A 25,821-nucleotide genomic window follows, 5' to 3' on the forward strand; every position below is an offset into this window, starting at 1 on the left:
TTATGTTGTGGTATCGTTGTTTAGATATTTGAGCTGTCACAAAAGCGAAAAAATTGTGTCAAAGTGAAAGTTATGCTTGGAATGTTATCTTTTCACAAAAAGCAGTTTTTCCTCCTTTTTTTTGTTGGGAACTGATATTTTCCTGAAACTTATCTATGTTCTCCTGCTGATTACTAAAGAACGGAATGAGATAGAAACAAACTTTTTTTCTGATGAAAGACGAGAGTGTAATATTTCTTTTGGTATGTTCCATGTTTATATAGCCGTAGAACACACTATTCTGTGTGCCTTGAAAAATCAGTCAACATCATCTAAAATGGCCGGCGCTGAAGGGGTTGAATTCTGAAAAGATATGTGAAAAGGATATGTATTCAATGATAGCTAATGGTAGTAGCTACACTTTACCACATTGCTATCATTAGCTGACAGACTAATGTGCATGTGCGTGTGTTACGTAGGGCGTGGCTTGCAGGAAGAGGGCGCGCTATAATGCTTGCAGCACATAGAAAAGTTAGCACCCACCATGCAGTACCTAACCTTGAAGTAATACACATTCTTTCAAGCATTTTTCTTGAAATTTAAGCACATTTCAGAACTTGAATGTACGGGTTGTCTCTCCGGGTATACCGGCTTCCCCCCCACACTCAAAAATATGCATGCTAAGTTTATCTAAATTGTCCAAAGGTGTGAATGTGAGTGTGGATGGTTGTTTGTTTAAATAAGCTCCGCGATTGGCTGGCGACCAGGCCACAGTGTACCCAAACTGTCACCCAAAGACAGCTAGTATAGGATTCCTGAATACCCACGACCCTATTGAGGACAAGCGGTATAGAAAATGGATGGATGGATGGATGGATAGATGGATTTCACACCTTGGAAATGTAACATTGAACCATTATACATTTCAGGCATTATTATCTTGGTAAAGGCAGACTTTGTGCATTGGATCCCAGCAAACTGTGTACCTAATGAAGTGTCCATGAGTGTACTTTGGTATGAGCCGTGTTGGACATACAGTATTAAATGTGGTGTGGAGGTGTGACAGTGTGTGTTACTGACCCAGGCTGTAGGCCAGAAAGTCAGAGGAGAAGCACTTGGCACCATGACTCATGGAAGTGTCGTTGTGTGTGTTCCCTCCAAACACCAGCATGGTGCCGCCGCTCACCATAACGGCCGTGTGAAGGTAACGGAAGAAGCCACTGTCCCTCAAGATGGTCCTGTGGTCACAAAACACTGACTATAATAGTCTGAAGGAACCAGTCTTCCCCCCTCAGTGTGATGTCTCTCACCACTTCCTGGTGTCCACGTCCAGCTTGTAGAGGTCTCCTGCCAGGCCGTACTTGTTGGCGCTGAAGGCTTTGTAGCCTCCGTGGATGTAGATGGCCCTGGTGGATGTGTCCAACACGCTGCTGTGGCCGTAGCCCCCCTGGATCAGAGCGCCCTCCGTGGACACCACACTCCACGTGTTCTTGTCTGCACAGTTACATAAATAGGATATAAACTCAATTTATCTGTTACAGGGTCAAACTGTGGCCACTGTAAAACCTTTAAAACAATTTTTACATCCTTCACTGTAATACAAGTCTAAAAAAAAGTTAATAAAACTAAAGCACGCACGTCAACGAGAGGGAAGAGGAAGTCACCTCATGGCCTTTTATAGGCATTGTTCGAACTGTGATTTTTTTTTATTTTATTTTTTTTATTAAAACTGTAGTCACAGGAAAATTCCACTTCTTCTGTGTGGTGTGTTGTTCACCCTTTAGATGCTCAAGTCACATGAGATCTGCTGACATCACTTGTGAAGGTGACGGTTTGAATTTTGTTTGACTTATGAGGCAGATTTTTTTCCCCCACAACATTGTGGTGGAACTATAAATTGTGCTCCACTCTGGTGGTTCGACAGCTGTTTCGCTAGCAGGCGACTACCTGTGTACATATTTGAATGCAAAGTGAATTAAACCATTTAACTGTCTTTAACTGACCACACATTCACCAAATGAAAAAATGTAATTAGTTTGGATTGTGGATTCTCCAAAACATGAACTTCCTGGCCAAACGGTCAAAAATCATAGCTATTCTAAAATGTTTAGTGTTTGGGAACTTACTGATGTTGTACTCTTGCACCAGGCTCATGTACCCATACAGAGGACAGTGTCCAAACAGCACCAACATCACGGGGGCGCCCCCCTCTTGCAGGGGGGGCACCACATGGGCCGAGTGTCCCACCACGGCGTACTGCTCCTTGCTGTGGGGGCTCAGCAGAACCCACGTTTGGTTCTGGATGTGGAAGACCCACAGCTGGCTGGACACGTTTCCAGTGGAGTCGATTTTTCCTCCGTACATGTAGACTTTACCCTGCGGACGAGCGGGACGGGACATGTTGAAAAGAAATCACTAAATACATTTAGAAGGGTTCTTTTATCCAACTTCTATTGCTATTTCTTTCATTAGCCTTCCACGAGCAACTATTTTCATCATTTTTACTGGCCATTTTAGACTATTTTGACTGATTTTTCAAGGCACAAAGAATATCGTGTTCTATGGCTATATAAACATGGAACCTACCAAAAAAAAGATTAGACTCTCGTCTTTCATCAGAAAAAACTTTGTCTCTATCTTATTCCGTTCTTTAGTAATCAGCAGTAGAACATACTGTAGGTAAGTTTCAGGAAAATATCAGTTCCCAACAAAAAAGGAAGAAAAACAGCTTTTTGTGAAAAGATACATTTCAAGCATAACTTTCACTTTGACTTTTTTTTTTTTTTTTTGCTTTTGGGACAGCTCAAATATCTAAACAACTATACCACAACATAAACAACACAAAAAAGGGTTATTTTACATCCAAATAACAATTTATTTACAAATATAACACCATGAACCATTTACAGTTTTCACATTTGGAAGTAAACACTGTGTGCGCGCGTTAAAATTTTCCTACAACGCGTAACCTTCTGCACGCTACACTCATCCATGCTCTCTTACTTCCTCCTTGCTGTGGAGTGTGTTTTTACATGCAAAAGATCCATGCAGAGCTCTTATCAAATGCACGTCTGTCACCTTGTGGCCGTTTTTATGGCTTGTTTTTATGGACATGTTTTAGCGTCCTCTTGCTTCATCACCTCTTTTTGCCTCTCGCGCAAAAAACGTAAACGACGTATAAATACCTCTTTGGGATGGGCGTTCGGGTTTATATAAACGTATAAATACGTCTTTGGTATTGAATGAGTTACAGGGATAGTTCAAATTTTTTGTTTGTTTGTTTTGTTATGCAAATGTATTACTCTTTTGAACGCATATTGTTTTGGGAAGCAAAACGCTTTACTTCAGTGACCCCACCAACTACAACACCGCAAACTGACCAGAACTGGGCTCAAGGGACAAAGTGGGAGGTAGGTCACTATTGGTGCACTACACTGCTGATGGTGATGTCATACAAACGCATGTCAAAAAATCCAAACTATCCCTTAAATGATCAGTTACTCCATTATTCCCACCCTTGCTTCTTAATGTAACGCTCTACTACATTATTGTTTTAATAAATAATTCAATCAAGGAAAGAGCAAAACAAATCTAAAAGAGTCTTAAACCAAAAACACAGAAGAGTGTCAAGATTTAAACAAACCTGTCCTTTGCAGTGAAAAGGACTGGTATATTGGCACAACTGCATAAAAAAATAAAAATAAAAAATCTATAGCACTGTGAAAAGATGAGAGGGTCAGACCTCATCTTCTAGAGTCTCAACAATAATAATAATAATAACAATAATAAAAAATTGGCATTTTCTTTTCCTGCAACCTTCCAAGTGCCCTCAATATTCTTTAGAATACCAAACAGGTAAACTGTCTTTTTCAGATCTTTGGTTTATCATGTGCCCTGCGATTGGCTGGCGACCAGTGCAGGGTGTAGCTGGGTGTACCCCACCTGCCCAAAGTCAGCTGGGATAGGCTCCAGCATACCCCCGTGACCCTAAAGAGGATAAGTGGCATAAAAAATGAATGGATGGATGGATGGATGGATGGTTAATCATGGGAAAATGCGCATCAAGACAAGCCCCACCCCTCTATTACGACAGCAGACGAAGGCTCAGTACCCCCCAGAGGCTGACCCTATTTTATAACTTTATTCTGACCTGGATACATCAACAGCGGTGCAATTGCAACACCCATGTATTTATCTCCAACTCACAAATATGTCTCTCTGTTTATACTGGCAACAACACTTCCTCATTCTCAAGGTGCTTTCACAGACACCCCGAACTCCAAACATCACATCATCATCTTTATTATTCATGTTTTTGTGGTCTAAATGAACAGAAAGACAAAGAACAAATAAGTGCATATTCTTATCAGCATTTAAGTGTGCTGGGAAAAACCCAGTAAATACACTGAAGACAAGTGAATTAACTTCAATGATGTGGTATCTTTGAACACAACCCGCCATTGCTCGTAATACAGTAACATGGTTAACATGGTTAAAGGGTGATGCAAATGTTCTGCTACTATGAAAAGTAGCGGATTCACGGATTCATTGATTCCAGACCCGACCGTGATAATTGAATTTCTGAGAAGTAGGATTCCTTCTTTATAAATGGAATATTATTAAGATTATTAGAGCCCACCGGATATGAAATCCGTCTTATTTTTTCCCCAAATTATTATTATTTTTTTTTAGCAAATTCCGTTCTGTACCGTTTCAATTTTTTTTTTTTTATTCCATTTCACCTTTTGCACCTATTTTACCAGCATAGTGTTTGTACTTTTGTGACAGTAAATAAAATGTCCGTTAATTACATGCAATTGATGCAATACATCTTTGGCCAATTTTGCCCAGTGCGTGCGAAACGGATGTAGCTTGGCTAAATTTTCTAACTCATCCTCTGCACACGTTGCTACAAAATCCTCAACAAACTGTAATGCTCGTGCTTGTAGTTAAGACGGACAGTCAACCAATGTAATTCCAATTGCGTTTTTAGTGCAAGATATTTTTATGACCCCCTTATTTTGTTTATACAATTAGACCGTATGTGTCAAACAGTGCTCTTATTTTTGAAGGCCGGAAGTGTGTTGTGTGTGTCGAGAATGTCTGTTGATGGTTAAGACAAGCTGGGAGCAAGAATAAACGCGCCTCTCCTTGCACTCTCCTCTCCTTGAACTTGCACGACGTCAGCGGGCGTCGTGAAACGCTCGTTTGCATTGACGAGTGGTAAATCACACACAGTGTAAACACACCCATACAGCCTGAAATGCACACATGCAGCCGCGCCAGCATGCTCGGCGGGCTAGTGTTTGTGATGAGATTCCGCCACGATGGAGTCGTCCACCGGGGAAATATTTTCCCCCACAAACGTTTCTTCTCCTCGCGATGACAGCATTTCATTCACATTATGTCAATTTCCGCGAGTTTCCGCTTTTAACAGTAGATTCCAAATCATAAGGCCCTCCTATAGTCACCTTTACACTAATATTACCCTTATAGTAGACATAAGAACAGAAAATAAGACATAATATAGACTCAAACATGAGCAATGAATAAGTTGTTTCTTTTTTTCTTCCGGGACTTCTTGTAGCAGCTAATGTAAAATTACTGACACCTAGTGACCAGTGTAGAATACTACATATCGACGTGTCTTTCACTGTTTTCCGAATGTCTTACATTTGTATTTTAGTTAATTCAGTCACTTTTATGCTAAAATTTTTTTAATTTAGGCCAAAAATACATAAAATTAGCATATTTTGGAAAAAAAAAGGCCTTATTTAACCAATAAACAGCAATGATTTATTTCTTATTTCATATATTTTTGAAAAACCGTACTCGAGTGAAGCCCATGGGGCGAGGGACGGCTGTATAGGTAAATACATTTTCAGACATGTGTGGTATCTTTTAGCTTGATTTAATTGTTCTGCTCATTTACACAGAAGCCAGGAAATAACCTGGAAGTTTTTATTAATCGCCCGAGCGTGTTATGAAGGCACATTCAACTTACATTAAATTAGGCCTCCCATGGGCCCATGTCACCCCCTGGCTTGCATGTTTCGCTGGGAAGGCAACAAAGGAGTGTCAGAGAGTGCCACTGTCGCCGGGTCGGGTCGCACTGGGGCGGGTTTATGCGACTTTCAGACCTGCCCCCTACGGCGGCACTCGCACACTCAGAGGTGGATCTCCGCTCACGCAGCAGACACTTTGGCTTTCTTGCCCGCTGATATTTCATTACCGTCTTCCACTTTGACATGTTACTTTAGTTACTAGTAACTTGAGTAATAATTGTTTACGTACCTCATGAAGAGCCAAAGAGTGTCCATATCGAGGTGTGACAGTGTTGACAGAGGGGTCAAGGGTCACCCAGGACCTGCTGCTTAGGTTATACCTTGAACATGACAGACAGACACCACCAGTCAGAGTGTAACGTTCCCACCAGCACGGAGGAGCTGACTTACGCTTTGACCATGTGGTAGTCGGAGGCGTTGAAGACGTAGCCTCCGATGACCCACATGACGTCCTGGTCCACCACCGCCTTGTGGGATGCCCTGGCCAGGCCGGCATCGCTGAACGCATCGCGGCTCCAGAAGGCCGAGTCGGCGGGGATGGAGACGGAGCAGTCTGGACCTGAAGGTAAAAACCCGAACCAGCGTGTGTAGAATGATTAGTCGTATTTATTTTACAATCCACCATGTTAATAAAGATGAATATTCTAGAAAGTAGAAGCTTTTGTCTTTCGGAGGAGAACACCCATGTGTGCACAATTATTGGACAAACATTACGCTGTACAATTTTCATGGAACTACATGAAAATTCAACATTTTCATGTTGTCCAAGCAGCATCCAGCATCAGCCATTAGCTTCTCGACGTGGCCGTGAACAACGCTGTACAACGTGAGCAAACATCTGAGAAATACTTGCGATCGGGTATGGCAAAGCGTGGCCGAGGAGTCACGTCCCCCTGATGCTTTTTCCGCGTTTTTTTTTTACATCCCCGCTCCCCATAAGCGGTGCTTTGGCAACCCATCACGTCCTGCCACCCCGAGCACGCTCAAGCAAAGCTTCCACTCAAGTATGTGCTGCTCCTAAACTTTGCATAGAAACACGCCCACTAATGTTGTTCAGATTGAAGTTGCATGTCTGCCATCTCCTGGTGTATTCTATGAACTACACGAGGGTGCAAATTCAGCAATGTGGTTTTGCCACTTTGGCACTGAAAGGATTATATTGGCTTTCATTATAAGGGGAAAAAAATCCCGATACCGATATTGACCAATATTATTTTTATGCCAATATGGGCCGCCGATATTATCGGACATCACTAGTAATATACATTATTATAATACAATAATTATTTTTATTAAAAACATGAGCCGTGGGCCTCAAATAGCCCCAGAGCCACACTTTGGACAGCCCTGCAATAAGCATTCAACTCAATACATCTTGGACTTGCTGACAAGTCATCACTGCTGTGTGAAATGTTCCAATCAGAAATGAAAATGCGAGTCACCTTGCCACCCCACCCCGCAGATGCACGTCTTGTCCCTGCAGCGTCCTCTCTCGGGGTATCCGCAGTCGTCTGGGCAGGAAGGAACGTCACAGGCGTCCCCTTTCCACTTTTCCTGACAGTCACAGTACGGCGTTCCCGTGTCGTTGGACAGGCGGCACTCTCCACGGTCGGAACAGTTGTGAGGACATGTGTTCACCCTGTAGAAGAAAAAGAAGTGCCTGAAAAGCAAACTCCACATAAATAAACCATCACTGTGTGTTTAATAATGGAGTTACACATCTGCTGTGGAATTTGTGGCCCAGTTTTGGTCACTGGTGCAAAACCACCCTGAACTGTCGAGGAAAGATTGATTTAGTCCAAACAAGACTGACCTCCTGACCTTGAAGCTGTCCACAATCTCATTTTTGTGTTTTGAGGCAAAAATGCGTACAGATTATTCCGATTTTTAGTAGGAAATGGTCAAAGGTCACTTTGTTCCTGAACATGAAAACACATGTCACACACGGGTCATTCAAGTCAATGATTGACAGCACCACTCTTCAGCTCCCAACGCGAGGTCCATACACCTGTCCGAACCACTCGTGCTAAATGACACACCCACACAAACACACGCTTGCAGCAGCTACACTGAACCTCAGAGCTCCAACAGGAACGCCAGGAAGTGAACATGCTCTTACTGGAAGCTAACACGCTCTTCTTTGGCGCCAACACTTTTTGTCTTTCCGCTAATTGGAATCTTACATACGCTTCTTGGGAGCTAACAGTGTTATTAGCTTTCTGGGCGCTAACAGACTCCTCTTGGGAGATAACGGGATGCTAATATACTCTTCTTTGGAGCTAACACTTTTTTTTTTTTTTTTTTTATAGAGCTAATGGGAATCTTACATATGCTTCTTGGGAGCTAACAGTATTATAAGCTTTCTAGGTGTTAAAATACTCCTCCTGGGAGATGATGGGATGCTAACATACTGGTTTGGGAACTATGGGGATGCTAATATACTCTTCTTTGGAGCTAATTTTGGGAAGATAACATGCTCCTCTTGAGAGATGCTAACACACTCTTCTTTAGGTACGCTTCTTTGGCGCTAAAAGGAAGCTAACATACTCTTATTTGGCGCAAACACGCTCTTCTTCAGAGCTAACAATGTTAATATGCTCTTCTTGGGAGTTATCTGGATGCTAACATCTTCTTGTGGAGCGCTAAAAGGATGCTGATACTGTATATGCTTTTTGTAAAGCTAACATACACTTCTCTGAAGCCAACGGGATGCTAACATACTCTTCTTGGGAGCCATCGGGATGCTAACACACTCCTCTTGGGATTCAGAAGGAGTAAACTACACATCTACTAGAACTTAAAGCATCTGTAGGGAATATAAAACTGTGACTTTAGCAGCTGCAATGAAACCAGTAGTATCAACAATGAATGCTAAAAGAGACGTCTGGCAAAAAAAGAGACACCACGTTGACATTTCCCAAGTATTCCCATTGGCGGACATGTCAGAAAAGTCTTTGTGGGCCCTTGAAAGTAAAATAACGTCATCGCTCTGCTTTCAGGATTTTCTTTTGCTGTCTGGTGTTTTATGTTTGTCAGGGCCCACGGCCACGTAGACTCCATCTTATCAAACCGACTTTAATCCCGTCACCATGGCAATAGCACAAAAAAAGAACAACCAGCACTGCAGGAAGAAGTGCTATTGTGTGCTTTATCCACTTTTCACATGCGTTTATGCTCAGTGCACCTGTCCAACATAATAGATGTATGATTATATGTCACATGCAACAACGCACCTTCAAGCAGTGGGGCAGGAGGACGCAAACGTTAGCCACACTGGTAGCGCAATGTGTGCTACAGTGCTAACGTTCATTACATTTTAACAGCAACATCATGCTAGCTTGGCTTATTAGGTAACTTATCTCATACAAGCCAACTTCCGCAAAGTAGGATTCACTATTGGTAAAAACTGAATAAAAACAGGCACTTCTGGGAAGCTAATCTTCTTGAGAGTTAACATATTCCTCTTGGAAAACTAAAAGTAAGACAAGAGGAAGCTATTATAGCTATTATACAGTAGCTCTTCTTGGAGGCTAACACTCTTTGGGGGCTAACAGGAAAGTAACCTCTTCTTGGGAACTAACATACTGTTCATGGAAGCTAACAGGAACTTCTTGGAAGCTAATATTCTTCTTGAGACCTAACGAGGAGCTAAGAGGAAGCAAATACACTCTTCTTGGAAGCAAAGGATCTTTTTCGGGCGCCAACAGGAAAGTAACGTATTCTTCCTGGGAACTAACAGGAAGCTAGCTTTCTCTGCCGGTGAGCTAAAAGGGAGATAACATGTTCCTCTTGGGATACACTTCTTGGAAGCTAACAGTGTGCTAACGTATGCTTCTTGAAAGCTAACTCGGAGCTAACATTCTTCTTGAGAGCTAATGGGAAGCTACGACGTTCCTCTTGGGAACAAACAGGAAGCTAACAGTGCCCTTGGAAGCTAACATTCTTCTTGAGAGCTAACAGGGAGCCAATAAATTCCTGTTGGGGACCAACAGGAAGTGAACATACTGTTCTTGGACGCCAACAGGAAGCTAACTGGGAAATAACACACTCTCTTGGGAACCAATAGGAAGCTAACATACTCTTCTTTGGAGTCCATGGGAAATCAAGATGCAGACCTTGAAAACAGGCTAAATAAATGCACAGCAGCTTTGGGAATGCTGGATAGATTCACTTGTTAAAAGAACAACAACGTTAGGGCACGTCTGGAAAGACATTCAGGCATTGGGTGTCCTGAGTTGATGCCTTAAAATGCAGTTCAATGGACTCAACACACGTGTCATGAGCGTACAAATGTTTACTTTGGGTTTTGAGTGGCGTCACGCCTCCATTATCAGCATGCAAATAAAGGTAGCTCACTTTGAATAGGCTAACGGCTTACATGCAAACATACGCCTGACAACAAATTAGACCGATAGCGTAAAACGATACCGCACCAGTACCTGTATGAGATGTTGAATCCAGTCAGGTTGTAGGCGGCGTCGCTGAAGAAGTGCAGCAAAGTGTAACCAGACTGCGACACCACCTCGGGCACCGTTTCGTTCCCGTAGCGCTCGGGAATGATCAGACCGCTGCGACAAGAGGCAAACACTTTCTGTTAGCATGCGCTGCGTAAAGGACGCGACGGGCGCGTGTGCCGGTGGAAGAAGTACCTGAAAGCGGCCAGCAGGGGGGCGTAGATGGAGTCTCCGTCATAGACGTAGAGGTGGTCCCAGCTGCACTCTGTGGCAAAGTGGTTGAAGCGTAGTCGAAGGATGGAATTAGCCCTGAGAGACGTAAAGGACAAATAGTTAGCTTGACAGTATTTGATGCTCACATTAACCACAAACCTAAACTACTGAAGTTCTTGCATCATCCCTAGAAAAGAACTCTAGCAACTTTTCATTCATTCATTCATTTTTTATGTTGCTTATCCTCAGATAATTTCATTTAATCCGATTTTTTTCAGGAGGCATTTTTATGATGCCTTTTGAACGCACATTGTTTTGAGAAACCAAACCTCTTTACTTAAATGACACAGCAACTAAGCAGAACTACGTTCCTCGTCACGGAAATCCCACCAGAACTGGACTCGCAGGACCAAATGGGGGGTAAGTCGCTGGTGATGGGCTACACTGCTGATGGGGATGACACACAAATTCATGTCAAGAAATCCCAACTATCCCTTTGACTGCCTGGAAGTGTATTTTAGCCTACTGTTAGCTCTCTAAGGACGTCTTCATGAGCAAATAACAGCTGTTAGCCTAAACGTGCTAACAGTGCTAATAACGTTACTCAGCCACAAGTTTGCAGCCATGTTGTATTTTAAACGATGCAGGTTGACGGTGACCTTTTATGGCACTTGAACGCTTCAATCACATCAATCCACCTTTGTACACACGCTCTTACAAGAATTAAGTGAAACAGTGGCTAGCTTCTTGTTAGCGCCCAAGAAGAATATGTATAAGCAAGCCATTAGCTTAGCAATAATAACGCTAATGCAACGCAGCAGCGAGCTGGCTACTTGGCTTGGCTACTGGATGGAGATACTGTACAGCAACAATGGAGGACCACAAACTACAGTCTGCTTGAACTTACTGTCCCTCGATGAGCCACGTGCACTTGGTCTTGTACTTGTAGTTCCCAGGTCCATCTGACAAGAAGCCAGAGGGCGCCGTTAGCCTGTACAAGAAGAGCGGAAAGTAAAAACATGATGAGCGTAATTGAGCCAAAATGGCTATTATGGTTGCAAGTTGGACTGGAACACTTTTATCGTGTTAGCTTCCCGTTTGCTTCTTAAGGAGAAGGTTAGATTCTCGTTAGGTTCCTGTTAGCTCTCTGAAAAAGTATGTTAGCTTGCCATTAGAACAATAGAAGAGTGTGTTTGCTTCCTGTTACTTCACTGACAGAGTATGTTAGCTTTCTGTTAGCGCCATGGCAGAGAAAATGAGCTAGCTCCCTGGAAAAGAATGTTAGCTTGGTTTAAGCACCCTCAATACTGTAAGCGTGATAGCGTCCTGACTCATCGGAAACGCATGTTAGCTAGTATGTTACCTAGCTACAAGTTAGATTCTCGTTTCAGAGAATATTACCTCCCTGGAAATTAATGTTAGCTCCCTGTTAGCTTCCTGGCAGGAGTAGGTTAGCGGGTTAGCTTGTAGAGGAGCAACATAAACAGGAAGGAGGACAGGTAAGTGAAAGGCGTTAACAAACACAACATGGTAGCTAACTTTAATAACAACATGGACAATGTAGCAGGCTACAGTACTGTAGTAACTAGACGAGTGCACTTTAAGAGGATGTCACGCGCCAACGGCAGACATGCTGTGTCAAAGTCGTAATGCTCTTCCTCATGATCATCATCATCAGGTGAAAGAGCAGAGCAGGTGCACAACAAGCAGCTGTAAACAGGCTAATATGCTGAACTACACTTGGACGCACTCCATGTTTCCATTACCAAGGTACAAAAACACGTTACTGTCCAAAGTCCTGTGACATGACAAAGCTGCAGCTGGGGGCTGCCGCCAAGTCCAACTCACTAGAGACACGCCCGCCAGGTTACACGAGTCTGTTGATGATCAAACTACCACAAACGTCTGCAGCTAAGCTAGCAAAATAACCCATCCACTGTTAGGGTGCTGAGCACTGTACATGGGGTACCGAGAGGGGGCGGGGCTCGACACGGTGCCGTGTGTTGATTGGTGCACAGACAGCAGCCACTTGAAAAGGGGAACATATTGTTGCTTGTGTTCACCTTGCGATATGCTACACACATCTAAGTTCACCTGCACGGTCACTTAGCGACTCGCAAAGCCTACAGAGACAGAGACACACACACACACACACACACACACACACACACACACACACACACACACAACTGGTTCACGTTAGCAAACACACTCAACCCTCCCGAGATGACCAACAACCTCTCAGAGGCGCCGCTGCTTTACCCAAACATCGTCACCCACGACACGGCCGACCACATGCCAATCACAGTATCAGTATCAATATCAATATCAATATCAATATCAATATCAATTCCAACAAGCAACGTCTCTGCACTGCTTTCAGGATTTACCACAAAAACAATGGGCAGAGATCCTCTATGACAAGAGAGAATCTACCGCTAGTCAAAGATCCTCAACAAGAGCGTCCTGCTGCCTTTAAGGAATGACTGCAAAAACACTGGTTGGGTATCTTCTACATGACAGGAGCACGCTGCTGTTTTTAAACATCTTTGACCTACTGAGAGTCAAAGATCCTCTATTATTTAGGATTTACTCCAACAACACTAGTCAAAGACTGTGAACAGACAAGGGTGCTTTGCCGTTTTCCAGGACCTACTGCTCGTCAAAGATCATCTTTACAACAGGAGCTTTCTGCTGTTTTTAAGGATTTACTGCAACAACACTGGTCAAAGATCCTCTAAATGACAGGAACGCTCTGCTGTTTAAGAATCTGCCGCTCATCAGAGATCCTCTATTTTACAAGAGCACCCTGCTGTTTTATTAGAACCTGCAGCTAGCCAAAGATCCTCTATACAACAAGAGCTGTCTGCTGTTTAAGGATTTACTGCAAAAACGCTAGTCCAAGATCCTCTATATCACAGGAACGCTCTGCTGTTTAAGAATCTACTGCTCGTCAAAGACGCTCTATATGACAAGAGCGCTCTGCTGTTTTTCAGGACCTGCGACTAGTCAAAGATCCTCTATACGCAGCAAACAAGCAGTCCCTGCTCTTAAGGATTGACTGGAAAACACTAGTCAAAGATCCTCTATAGGACAAGAGCACGCTGCTGTTTTCAGGACCGGCCGCTAGTCAAAGATCCTTCCTGCTGTTTTTAAGGGCCTACTGCAAAAACACGTAGTCAAAGATCCTTAAATGGCAAGAGCTACAGATATGACAGCCCATGGACTACCAGCTGACTCAAAAAGGTCACGGACTCTGATGGTTCACTTCTTTTTACACTTGAATGCCCCTTCAGGATGTTACACTGTTACTCCAGACAGCCTTTGGAGTCGTAACGCTTCTTACAATCCGACTAAGCTGCTAACTAAAGCAACCAACCGTGGAACAGATGATTCTGACATGTGTTGTTTTTAACCCCAATAAAACAGGGGTGAAGGGTCACAGCACGTTCTCTTCCATGGCAAGCTCATGTATATTTATGCTAAGTACCAAAAGCTAACGTAGCTAATTCGTGTGCCTTGCACGCGGAGGGTGAAATAATAATAAATGGGATGTCCTGCCTCCAGAAGGGCAGACGGGACCATACCACCTCGTCTCCTTGCTGGGGGTGAAAAGTCAGGAGTCCAATGCAGCAAACATTGTTATGATTCAGGTGTGAAGCTGACGAGAAGGGGACGCCATATTACTCAGGTAAGAGAATGTTGTGTCTTATGTGGGGGTCTGCAGGTGTTCCAACATGGAGGATGTACAGTAGCGGTGTCAGGTGAGTGTGGCTCCTACCTGAAGCGTCCTCCGCAGTGCTGGCACTGGTCCCCGACCCAGCCGGGGGAGCACACGCAGCTGCCCGTAGCCGCGTTGCATTGACCGTTCACGCACGGCTTATCGCACTCCTTTGCCTCGGAGCCTCCGGGCAGCCCGGCGAGCACCAGCAGCAGCAGTGCCAGGCTCCGGCCTCCGGGGCCGGACACCGACCAGGCCCGCCGCGTCGCCCGGGACATTGTGTCGCTAAAGATGGCTGCTCTAGCCCAGACGCTCCGCTACTCCTCCTGCTGCTCGGCTGTGGGCGAGCCTGCCTTGGCCGCTCGAACGAGCCTCCGGAGGGGCCGCTTCGCTTGTCCTGGAGGTACCGGCTGTAGTGACGAGGTGAGGAGGCTGGGCCCAGCTCGGCGAGCCTCTTACATCTTTCCAGAGGTTGTGGTTCTCAGCGCCGCACACAGCCGCATATAGACGGCCAGAAGTTACGTCACGACGGCGGAAGTGCGTAAGCCGGGGGAGGCGGTGAAACTCTGGAGCTTTGCGTGCCCATCACCAGAACCAGAATCAGAACCAGAAGATCACGTGTGTTTCTGTACAGTTTGAATCTATTTTTTAAAAAGGAAAAAAAAACAACTTCGCATTGAATGCGGCAGAGCGCACAAAGGGCGCTTCTAGCGTCACCTGCGCTGAAGGTGAAGGACGCCCTTCAGCTACATTTTTCAATTTATGCGACAAACATATTTGTATTATTTCCTTTTTGTGATTTAGTACATTTAAATATTTTTTTATTTCTTATGTTCACTAATTACATTTATGGCAACAAACCTTCAAATAGAAGAAAATCACATTCTACTTTAGATCACATTTTTATAGTATAATACTTTTTTTTAGGAGTATTGCTTTATTATATTTCATTTTTCATATTATATACAGTGTTCCCTCGTTTATCGCGGGGGATAGGTTCCCAAAATAGCCTGCAATAAGTGAAATCCTCGAAGTAGCCAACTGTAAAAGTAGCCAAAAGTAGCCAACTGATGTTTGTTACAATGATTAGATATGTTTTAAGGCTGTAAAACACCTCGCCATACACTTTAGGCAATAACATTTTCTCACATTTCTCTCTCGTTTAAACACTCTCAAAAAAGTTCAAACTTTCGGTTGCATTTTAATGATCAGCCTTAATGATAAACACGAGAAATGATGAAGTCACTCACGCACATTTCACTCCTGTGACCGTGCCTTTTCGTCCTGGCGCCAATCCGCTGTACTGCAGCGTTTTTGTATCCTCGTTAAAACATTGCTGCAGACGAACCGAAGATTCATTTACAAGCTAGCAAGCCACTGCTGCCAACTTTTCAGTAAGAAAAGTAGCTATTGGCTGTCCTAGAAGTCGCTCGATGACAGGATTTAATTTGCATATCATTTGCATATGATGTTGTAAAATGCTGTAGGAAAAAAACATAACCCGATAGGAGACCCAAAAAAAGTGAGCAAAAACACCTTAATTACTTTTTAGAAGTACAAATCAGTTTGAACAGTGGTTTGTTAATTTAAAATTGGCCATGATTTCTTCAAAATAAAATCATTTTAATGTTGTTATCTCGGCCAGCGCCTCCCAAAGTTGTCCCATCACACGTTGGCAATTGAGAACTTTTTTTGAATTGGCACAACTGAACAGCGAGTAACAGATTATGCTGCGTTTATTCCGTGAACATGACTCAGTGTGCTTGATGAGTAGCACGCTCCTATGGTGAGTAGACTGTACAGTATGTAATAGCAACTGCCAACAGAGCAAAACAGTAGGCTTATCAATCACATTTACCCGAAGAATTGTAAGCTAATCCACTTCGTTTTACTACTAAGGAGTAGCTATAGACTAACAATAAAATAGAAACACACCTCCTCTTTTATCCAGGCTTACTGAAGATTAACAAACATTTGCGTTTTAGACCTCTCTACGTAAAACAGGGCGAGCTCCACCCCGCGGCATCGCGGCTCGGAAGCTGACTGTATACTGCCGGCTTGTGACTGTCTTTGGGCGGGGCGGAGCTGTCACCAACACCCGCTGTTGCTCAGTGGCAACACAAAAGGCAGAATACGTGCTTTCACTTTTGAGTCCCCAAATATTAAAAAAAAACCTCCCCAAAGACGCCAAAAAAAAGCCGCTACATTTGTTGCTAGTCGGTTTTGAGAAAATATGTCGCCAAGGGTTGTTGGAATGTGGCCTGATCAAGCGACAAACTCACCAAGTTGGAAACACTTGCTACAGCAAGCGAGCAAGCTAGCGATGACACAGGAGACATGGCAGCACGGCGAAGGAGATTGGCTGGAGACCATTGTCAGCCAATCAGGACGCAGAAAACAATGGGCGGTGCAGACACTCAACTTCCCACAATGCAATTCTTCTTAAAGGGACAGGCTCAGCCTGTAACTGTTTATATGTTGTAATAAAAAAAAGTAATAAAAAAATATAAATGTCGAATCCGCGAAAGGTGGACCGCGATAAACAACACTGTATATGTTACAATAGATATGAATTTATATGTAAGATTTTTATTTATATACAGTATATCATTTATAATTCAACTTGCTTTTTTCATACAACTTAAATCCCTGTACATTTCCATGGCTGCATTCCCATGACTACAAAACATAAGTCTTTATTTCCAACTACAAAAATAGTTAAAGTATAGCAAGGTTATTTTAAAAAAAAAACAAGAAGATCTGAGGTTACGTTATGTTTAGTGTGTTTTTCCTTGGAGTACGTGTGCACATGAAGGACGACAGTGCGTGTTTCCAACAGTTTTATTAAAGTCAGACTTGTAAGAAGTCAAATTCCATTCATATTAAACGCCAACCCAAAATGGATTGATCAATGGCATGGTAACAAATAAAAACAAATGAACATATTTACAATTCAGTATGGACAGGAACGTCACGAGAGAACGTCATCATTTGAACAGAGCATGATGAAACCTCCCGTTTGCTGTTCAGTTAGCGTGGAAGAAAGGCCGTGGAATCATGGATGACGACTAACTTGTGGTGTGATTGTCCACAACGTTGTGCCTGGCTGGAGGTCGCTTTGCTTTACAGAAGCTTCTTCTAAACAAGGGCTCGTCCTTGGGAAGGCTCAGTGGATGGACCTCACGAAACCCCGCCTCCATCTCCTGTCGCTAATAAGAAAATAAAAAAAGAACTGTTCTTATCCAAAACACGGATCTGTAGAAAATTACAATCATTGAAGCACGTGACTGTCAAGTCATGTGACTCTCAGCACTTGGATCACATCACCAACATCAGGTCCACTCCGCACCCTCTGCAGAGGGGGCTTCACTTTGTCTACTAAGTGCAGATCACTGCGGGGGGGGGGATGACGGCTGGATGGGGCGGAGCTTACTTGTACACGTGAAGCGTGACGAGAACCACACCGAAGAGAAAAATAACAACACGACTGGAAAGTCATAGAATTACAGAAATGATTTTTACGAGAAGCGTGTAACTTTGCGGGCAAAGTCATGATATTGCGAGAAAAAGGCTGTCATTTCGGATGAAAAGAGTGGTAATATTACACCGATAAAGTCATTACAGAAAAAAAAACATGAAAAAAGCTGTGATTTTTGGATGAATAAAGTCATAATATTACGACAATAACATCATATAAAAAAAACATTATGAAAAAAATATTTTTAGATGCATCAAGTTGTAATATTACAACAAGAAAGCCATACTACCAAAAAAAAGCTGTTATTTGTAAACAAATGACGCAATATGACATTAGAAAAATGTATTTTGGGATGAACTAAGTCATAATATTACAATAAAGTGATAATATTATGGGGAAAAGGCAATATGGTTTAAAAAAAGAAGCTGTTATTTGTATGAATAAATATAACAATGAAAGCAATATGAGAGAAAAAAAAGCTGTTTTCTGGACGATAACGTCATAATATTATGGCCATAAAGTCATAAAGCAGGAAAGAGTTACTTTAAAAATAGTACTATTATAAGAAAATCTGTTCATTTTGAATGATAAAAAGTTGCACTATCATGACAATGAAGTTGTAATATTATGAAAAATGTTTTAAAAGAAAAAAAATGTTATTTTTGGATAAAGTCGTCATATTTTTACAATAAAGTCATAATATGGGAAAAAAATGGATGAATAAAGTCATAATATGACAATAAAGTCGTAATATTATGGGAAAAAAGTCATAATACTACGGGAAAAAAAAACTTATTTTTGGATGATTAAAGTTGCCATAATATTACGGGGGGAAAAAAGCTGTTATCCTTTGATAAATAAGTCATAATATAACAACAAAAGTCATATTAGGAGATTCCAGTGAAAACTAACAAAGTGATATTGTGAAAATAACAACTTTTCCCGCTCATCATTGAACTCTTTCTTCTGTTTCAGTTTCTGTTTCAGTGTGGCCCTAAAGCTCCGTGGTACTTTAGGCCATGTCCACATATGAGGGTATTAGAAATAATACAGTAATCATAGTTAAAGTCACAACACCAACCACCATTAACCCAGTGGCACATGGAGCATTAAAAAAATCAAATGAAAATCAATCACAAGTTGATGTATGCAAAGCGGCAGGGGGTGCTCTAGCTCTAACCATAAGGGAAGAGCTCAAAAACAAAAGTACAATTTTGCGTTTTTGAAAAATATTTGCATTCTTGTGGGCATGAGCATATTTTGTGCCGCTTAATGTCCCTTCCAGTCGCCACCCCGCTGCGTGGAAACGCTGATAACAAGTTCGAACTGCTATGCAAGTGCGAATGTGCGCTCGAGAGGTCACGCTGCGACAAGCTGCGACATTCAGTGATCATCTCCGCTTGGCTCCGGCCTTAGACTATTTATTTACAGCTTACTTCAAGGCGAAGGCTGGCTGCCATCGCGTCTATGTACACAAAAGAAGAAAGATGAGGCGCGGGGCTGCGTGGGAATGAAGAAGTGATTGTGCACCTCGGTCAAAAGTGAGAAAAAGTCCTGGCTTGGAGATACAGAAACAAAGTCTCCCTTCATGAGGCAGCAGGCCCAGCAATCATTCAGTCTAAAGGCAAATCAGACAGGACTTGATCCACAAACTCCTCTCTATGCAATACAACATGATTTATAAAAGTAAATCATAAATCAAAGGGTCTTTTTTGGTGTTCCACATCAGGCATATTGGCTGTGCTTGCACCAGACTGGATGGTCAAGCATCATCATCATCATCAGTGAAGGCCTCTCCTCGTGGTCGTCATACCTGAGGTGTAGCATGGGTGCGTGAAGCATGGCTCATGTTGGATTGTGCGCCAACATGGCATCTTAGCCAATTCTGTCAGAAAACCAATATTCCATTCAGGCTCAGTGGACGGTAACTCAGGCGGCGGCAGTGGACGACGAGAATCATCCGCACGTTGCTAAATCAAGTAGGTAAGCTCTGCGTTGACTGGGAAATAATCACACACGCTAAAGTGTGACCAGACTTGACGGTGCGGAAACAGCTCGCGTGTTTGCCAAGTGTGCGGGAATCTTGCAAGGGGATGTCCTGCACGCTTGTCATGCCCTGGAGGTGCGGTGGTTTCACAGGTCAGGTGGCCGACGTCTGGCGGGCGGGGCGGCCCGCGGACGAGGCGCTGTAGGTGCGGGACCGCTGCCTGATGGCCAGCCGGCAGGGGAGTTCCAGCTCCTGGAAGAGAGGAGTGCCGGTGATGTCGGCCGCCTCGGGGCGCTCGCTGGGGCTCCGCGACAGCATGGAGCGCACCATGCTCAGCTAGGACACACAAAACAGACGGTGAGGAGCTAGGGCTAATGCTAACAGGCTTCAACTTAAAGCAGAAAACACACACACAGTACAGACATCTAAAAATAGCCAAGAGGAATGCTGGGGTAGCAGGCCAAAGGTTCCTGCGGCACTGCAGCATCCCAGATGATCCAATGGGATTATTGTTAATCTCATTGCCAAGTAAACAGCTACACGTTACGACTAGCTCCTCCCCCTCGCACTCTATTCCATATCTGACCCGCACATGTGTGCATTTCATTTTGTGTTGTTTTAAAATGCAACTTTACAGAAACGTCACGAGTGTGTTTGTTTTAACCAGAGAGCCAGCAGTTCCCCCTCACAGCCACGAGGAGGCAGCAGAGGGCCACTCACCTCTTGAAAGTTGTTTTTGGAGAAGCACTCTGGGAAGTGAAGAGCTCTCACCTCAGTGAGCGTCTAGAGAGATGATGTGCACACGTGACAGTGGAGATGAGCATAATCAGGTAAAAGCAGTGATGTAAACGGATCCAACAGAGACGGACAGAAGTGATGCTGACTCACCCTTACTCTCTCCATCTGGGTCCTAAAAGGGTGGAGCAGCTCAAACAGGATCAGACCCAGAGAGTAAATGTCCACCTTGTGCGAGTACGAGTGTCCAGAGAGCTGCCCCAAGAAAAGTGTACAAAGATTTAGAAGCAGTCTAAGAAGCACCGAGTGCATCTGCGTCCGCTCCGTGGTCCCTCACCTGCTCGGGGCTCATATAGAGCTTGGTGCCCACCTGGCCCGTGTGGCGGGTGAGGAGCGGGGCGGGCGTCAAGGCGCTGTGCTCGTGCTCGTCCTCGTCCTCCTCCTGCTCCATGGCCGTCACCAGACCCAGGTCCCCCACCTTCACCACGTCGTCCATGGTGAAGAAAATGTTTGAGGGCTGCAAACGTGCACAAACATGAATACACATCACTGGGAAGGTACATGGCCAAAATGTATCGACTGGTCATCACTTGCACTTTCGTCAAACGTGGAATTTGAGAGTTTGTGTGAGTGATTCATTTTAACCAGCAGAGGGGGCCATTAACTGTAAATGTCTCACGCGTCATCACGGAGCTACATGAGCGGAGGTAGGATTGCAAGGTTTATAGTGTGTCTTTCTGTGTCAATATCCCTTGTTAGAACGTGGACACCCGCGGCTTACAGACGAGTGCGGCCTGTATACAGTATGTACAACATTTTGTCCTCTTTAAATTTGGTGGGTGCAGCTCATATTCAGGTGAGTACGGAATTTACGGTACTGTAACGCAAGAACAGAGCATTGGAAGGGGCAGGAAGGGAACTGCAGGTGTTTTTCGACTTCCTGGAACACATTTATTGCAAAACATGAGCATGAGTTTTTGTGTAAAATGGTCTATTTTCTCTGTTTATATCTAGTATATTAGGAAATACGAGTGTAAAGGTGACTACAGGGGTGTTATTTCATGTCTATAGAGCTCTAATAATGTTAAGACCTGTACTTAAAAGGTCATAAACAAGTTTTCTATGCTCTAACAAAAACATTCCATTTCTAAAGAAGAAATCGTACGTTGCGGAGCCAATTAACCAAGATAAACGAGGGATTGCTGTACACTTTGAACAGGAATTGTACAGTTGTATCTCGGCCTGTCATGATAATTGATAAATCGAACGATAAAAAATGAAACCACGTCAAACTACGTATTTCTTTTTTTAACCAGAATGAACAAGGTGAGCGCATGAACACCGACAAACTGAGATGTCACATTTGTCCGAAGGACGAGGAAGCAGGGGAATACGACCAACTTGTTTGCACACCTAAAACGGAGGTGGAAAGGAGCCTTCGTCCCCGACGGTGAGTTAGTGTCGCTCGCTAAATTGCAAAACAAATGCAACATTTTGGGAAATGTTAAAAATGTTTGACAGACAGTACGAATTGCCTGGGAGAAGGCACATGCACAACATGTCACAAACAGCAATTCCTGAACTATTAACCGAGTGAAAGAAGACGTGCTGAAGGGCATCAGAAACATAGCATTTTACTCTGCCACCACAGATATGTGGGCCAGCTCAAATATGACACCCTACATTAGTTTAACAATACACTACATAACTGTGTGTGTGGTTTTTATTCAAGTGTTTTTTTTTTCTTAACAGAGAGTCCATTTTATTTTTAGTTTTTTTGGTCTTTTGTTTGTTTAATTTATGATGTTGTTTAATTTATTTAAAAGCTCTTGACATTCCAATTACAATGTTAAATACTCTTGAGAAATTAAAGTTTATTGCTTTTGATACTCATTATTATGCCATATTATACATGAAAAAATGGTCTAAAAAAATGTCAATAATATTGATTATCGACAATAATTTGTAGGACAATTATCGACCAGTAAAATTTGTTATCGTGACAGTATTTTTCACTAGGGTTAACGCGTCAAAGTTAACGCGTTCACAATGAGTAAATGGAAATTCCCTTTGACGCTGCTATTTTTTTTTTTAATACATGATTAACGTATCCTGTTTGATCCTCAGCCCACACCGTAGTTTGAGGAAACGCAGCCGTGTGGCAGTTGATGTGGAGCCACAAGCGAGAACAAATATTGAGCGGAAATGGACAAAGAAAAGAGTATTTTGAATAGTAAGCCCTTGCTGATGGCTATGTCGACCAAAGTTATTTGTATCTACTGTTACTGTATTTGTATCTACTGTTACTGTATTTGTATCTACTGTTAATGTATTTGTATCTACTGTTATTTGTATCTACTGTTATTTGTATCTACTGTTACTGTATTTGTATCTACTGTTAATGTATTTGTATCTACTGTTATTTGTATCTACTGTAATTGTATTTGTATCTACTGTTACTGTATTTGTATCTACTGTAATTTGTATCTACTGTTACTGTATTTGTCTCTACTGTTATTTGTATCTACTGTTATTTGTCTCTACTGTTATTGTATTTGTATCTACTGTTACTGTATTTGTATCTACTGTTATTTGTATCTACTGTAATTTGTATCTACTGTTACTGTATTTGTCTCTACTGTTATTTGTATCTACTGTTATTTGTCTCTACTGTTATTGTATTTGTATCTACTGTTATTTGTATCTACTGTTACTGTATTTGTCTCTACTGTTATTTGTATCTACTGTTATTTGTATCTACTGTTACTGTATTTGTAGCTACTGTTATTTGTCTCTACTGTTACTGTATTTGTATCTACTGTTATTTGTATCTACTGTAATTTGTATCTACTGTTATTTGTCTCTACTGTTATTTGTATCTACTGTTACTGTATTTGTAGCTACTGTTATTTGTCTCTACTGTTACTGTATTTGTATCTACTGTTATTTGTATCTACTGTAATTTGTATCTACTGTTATTTGTCTCTACTGTTATTTGTATCTACTGTTACTGTATTTGTAGCTACTGTTATTTGTCTCTACTGTTACTGTATTTGTATCTACTGTTATTTGTATCTACTGTTATTTGTATCTACTGTTACTGTATTTGTAGCTACTGTTATTTGTCTCTACTGTTACTGTATTTGTATCTACTGTTATTTGTATCTACTGTAATTTGTATCTACTGTTATTTGTCTCTACTGTTATTTGTATCTACTGTTACTGTATTTGTAGCTACTGTTATTTGTCTCTACTGTTACTGTATTTGTATCTACTGTTATTTGTATCTACTGTTATTTGTATCTACTGTTATTTGTCTCTACTGTGACTGTATTTGTATCTACTGTTATTTGTCTCTACTGTTATTTGTATCTACTGTAATTTGTATCTCATGTAATTTGTATCTACTGTTAATGTATTTGTATCTACTGTTCTTTGTATCTACTGTCGCTGATAGTTGAATTGTCACCAGAGGACTTTGAGTCTCAAACGCCAGAGAGAAGGTACTGCAGCACTGCAGGTATTTTTTATTGTCATTTATACAGTGGTACCATGCATTTAAGTGTCCCAACTAAGTGTTTTTTTAGATGAGAGCTATCTCTCGGCTATTTTTTTGGTTTCAACTGCGAGCTAAAACCTGGGTTACAAGCTAGTAGTTACCGGCAGGCATAGCTGAGGACAGCTGTTTGGGGGCTTGTGTCAATGTGACAAAGGCGGAAGTGAGCGAGTACACACACAGCGCTCAATGAGATGGCAGTAAAAGCTAGCAAGGGAATTTATTGTCGTTATTATTTATTAGTGACTTAGTAGCGGTTTTGCTTAAGCTGCAAACTGCAGTGTTTGTCAATGAATAAAACAGTTTGCAGATGAGTACAAGTTGCCTGTTGAAAGACCCGTGGTGTCATACTCCCACGGCATTCAAGTCTCCGGACTAAGAAAAGTGCAATAAAAAAAGGGTGTGTGTGTCTCTGTAAGAGTGTTTGGAAGGAATGTACAAGCTGTCACCTGACTATACTACAGGATATGGGCGCAGTCCTAGTTCTGTAAGCTAGACTGTTCTTGAGCACTTTTTTTTTTTCGTAAGTTGTGAATATTTATTTTTCTAACACCCTGTTTTCATTTCACTTTGTTTAAAAACCTTTGTTATGCTAGTCATAATGATATTTTGGGAGATTACTTGCTTGACAATGCTTAATGGTATTTGAGTGACGGAGGTTTAGCTGACCAATGTCTGCTTTGTACATTGTGTTTGTTTTTTTATACAATGACGCCCATTTTATATTTACCATGCACATGACAATAAAACTCTCTTGAATCTTGAATTTTGTGTTGAGCTGTGTTAAAAAAACGGCTGTTTAATAAACAAAAATGATCGTAATGCAAACACATTATTCAGTCTCATTATAGATAAAAACTTATTTCTGTCTGCAATTAATTAACCGCAATTAATTACCAATTAACTATGGACAACATGCAATTCATCACAAATATAAATATTTTATAAATATTTTAATCGAATGACAGCCCTCTGTTTTACTCATCTTTTATATTTGTATTGTTCACTTGTTTTTAGCGAGACACTTTTTCAAATCTGACGGGGTGAAAAATAGCCTTTTGGCTGATTCTGGTTCATTTGCAGATATGCCACTTAATGTACACCGTCGCTGTCAAATAAACAATATTTCTGTCACTTCTGTTTTTATTTATTTATGTATTCATTTATCTTTAATCGCCTTATACATTTTATTTATGAATTCATGATTCAACACGTCAAACTCAGGAAGTGAACAAATATGAGTAACTGCTGCGACATGGAGAAGGTGTAGGAGTAAATAAGCTCTGCTTCCTCCTCCTACTTTCAGACATGGTGAATTGTGTAAATGTAAACTGTAAAATGTTGCTCAGTGTAACTAACACGTTTCATTCCATCGACTGTGACCTTGTGGCGTGGTGCGTGCAGACAGTGTTCACCTTGAGGTCCCTGTGCATGAGGCCCTTGCTGTGCAGGAAGTCGACAGCCTCCGCGATCTGGAGGAAGATGTCCAAACACTGGTTGTGCTCCCTCTGCTCGGGGAGGCACCGCTGAGCCATCCAGTCCTTCAAGTTCTCCTTGCGGCACAGCTGCATCTGGATGTACAGGTACACCTGGAGAGGGGTCGCATCCAGATTAGCGTCTTTCACAAAAACAA

At 42.3% G+C, this 25,821-nt stretch overlaps 2 protein-coding genes across 4 annotated transcripts in view; both read right to left on the reverse strand.

The window, feature by feature from the left end:
• Positions 1–14,959, reverse strand: part of atrn (attractin) — a 108,013-nt gene extending 93,054 nt beyond the window's left edge. For both annotated transcript variants that reach the window (XR_008573402.1, XM_054796144.1), the window contains exons 1-10: positions 14,493–14,959; positions 11,619–11,702; positions 10,694–10,807; positions 10,484–10,612; positions 7,487–7,683; positions 6,435–6,603; positions 6,274–6,364; positions 2,106–2,355; positions 1,290–1,473; positions 1,060–1,217 (exon numbers count right to left, since the gene is read on the reverse strand). Coding sequence is in view for 1 of the 2 variants with exons in the window: in XM_054796144.1 (XP_054652119.1) it covers positions 1,060–1,217; positions 1,290–1,473; positions 2,106–2,355; positions 6,274–6,364; positions 6,435–6,603; positions 7,487–7,683; positions 10,484–10,612; positions 10,694–10,807; positions 11,619–11,702; positions 14,493–14,710 (1,594 nt within the window). In the remaining variant the exon portion in view is untranslated. The remainder of the gene's footprint in view (positions 1–1,059; positions 1,218–1,289; positions 1,474–2,105; positions 2,356–6,273; positions 6,365–6,434; positions 6,604–7,486; positions 7,684–10,483; positions 10,613–10,693; positions 10,808–11,618; positions 11,703–14,492) is intronic.
• A 2,136-nt stretch (positions 14,960–17,095) lies between these two features.
• The window catches only part of eif2ak3 (eukaryotic translation initiation factor 2-alpha kinase 3), a 42,129-nt gene continuing 33,403 nt past the window's right edge, over positions 17,096–25,821 (reverse strand). For both annotated transcript variants that reach the window (XM_054797023.1, XM_054797022.1), the window contains 5 exons: positions 25,604–25,777; positions 20,970–21,149; positions 20,786–20,887; positions 20,618–20,680; positions 17,096–20,233 (listed from right to left, as the gene is read on the reverse strand). In XM_054797023.1, the coding sequence (XP_054652998.1) occupies positions 20,051–20,233; positions 20,618–20,680; positions 20,786–20,887; positions 20,970–21,149; positions 25,604–25,777 (702 nt within the window). In that variant the 3' untranslated portion in view covers positions 17,096–20,050. The remainder of the gene's footprint in view (positions 20,234–20,617; positions 20,681–20,785; positions 20,888–20,969; positions 21,150–25,603; positions 25,778–25,821) is intronic.

Source organism: Dunckerocampus dactyliophorus, chromosome 13 (genome assembly GCF_027744805.1).
Source record: "Dunckerocampus dactyliophorus isolate RoL2022-P2 chromosome 13, RoL_Ddac_1.1, whole genome shotgun sequence".
Classification (NCBI taxonomy): Eukaryota; Metazoa; Chordata; class Actinopteri; order Syngnathiformes; family Syngnathidae; genus Dunckerocampus; species Dunckerocampus dactyliophorus.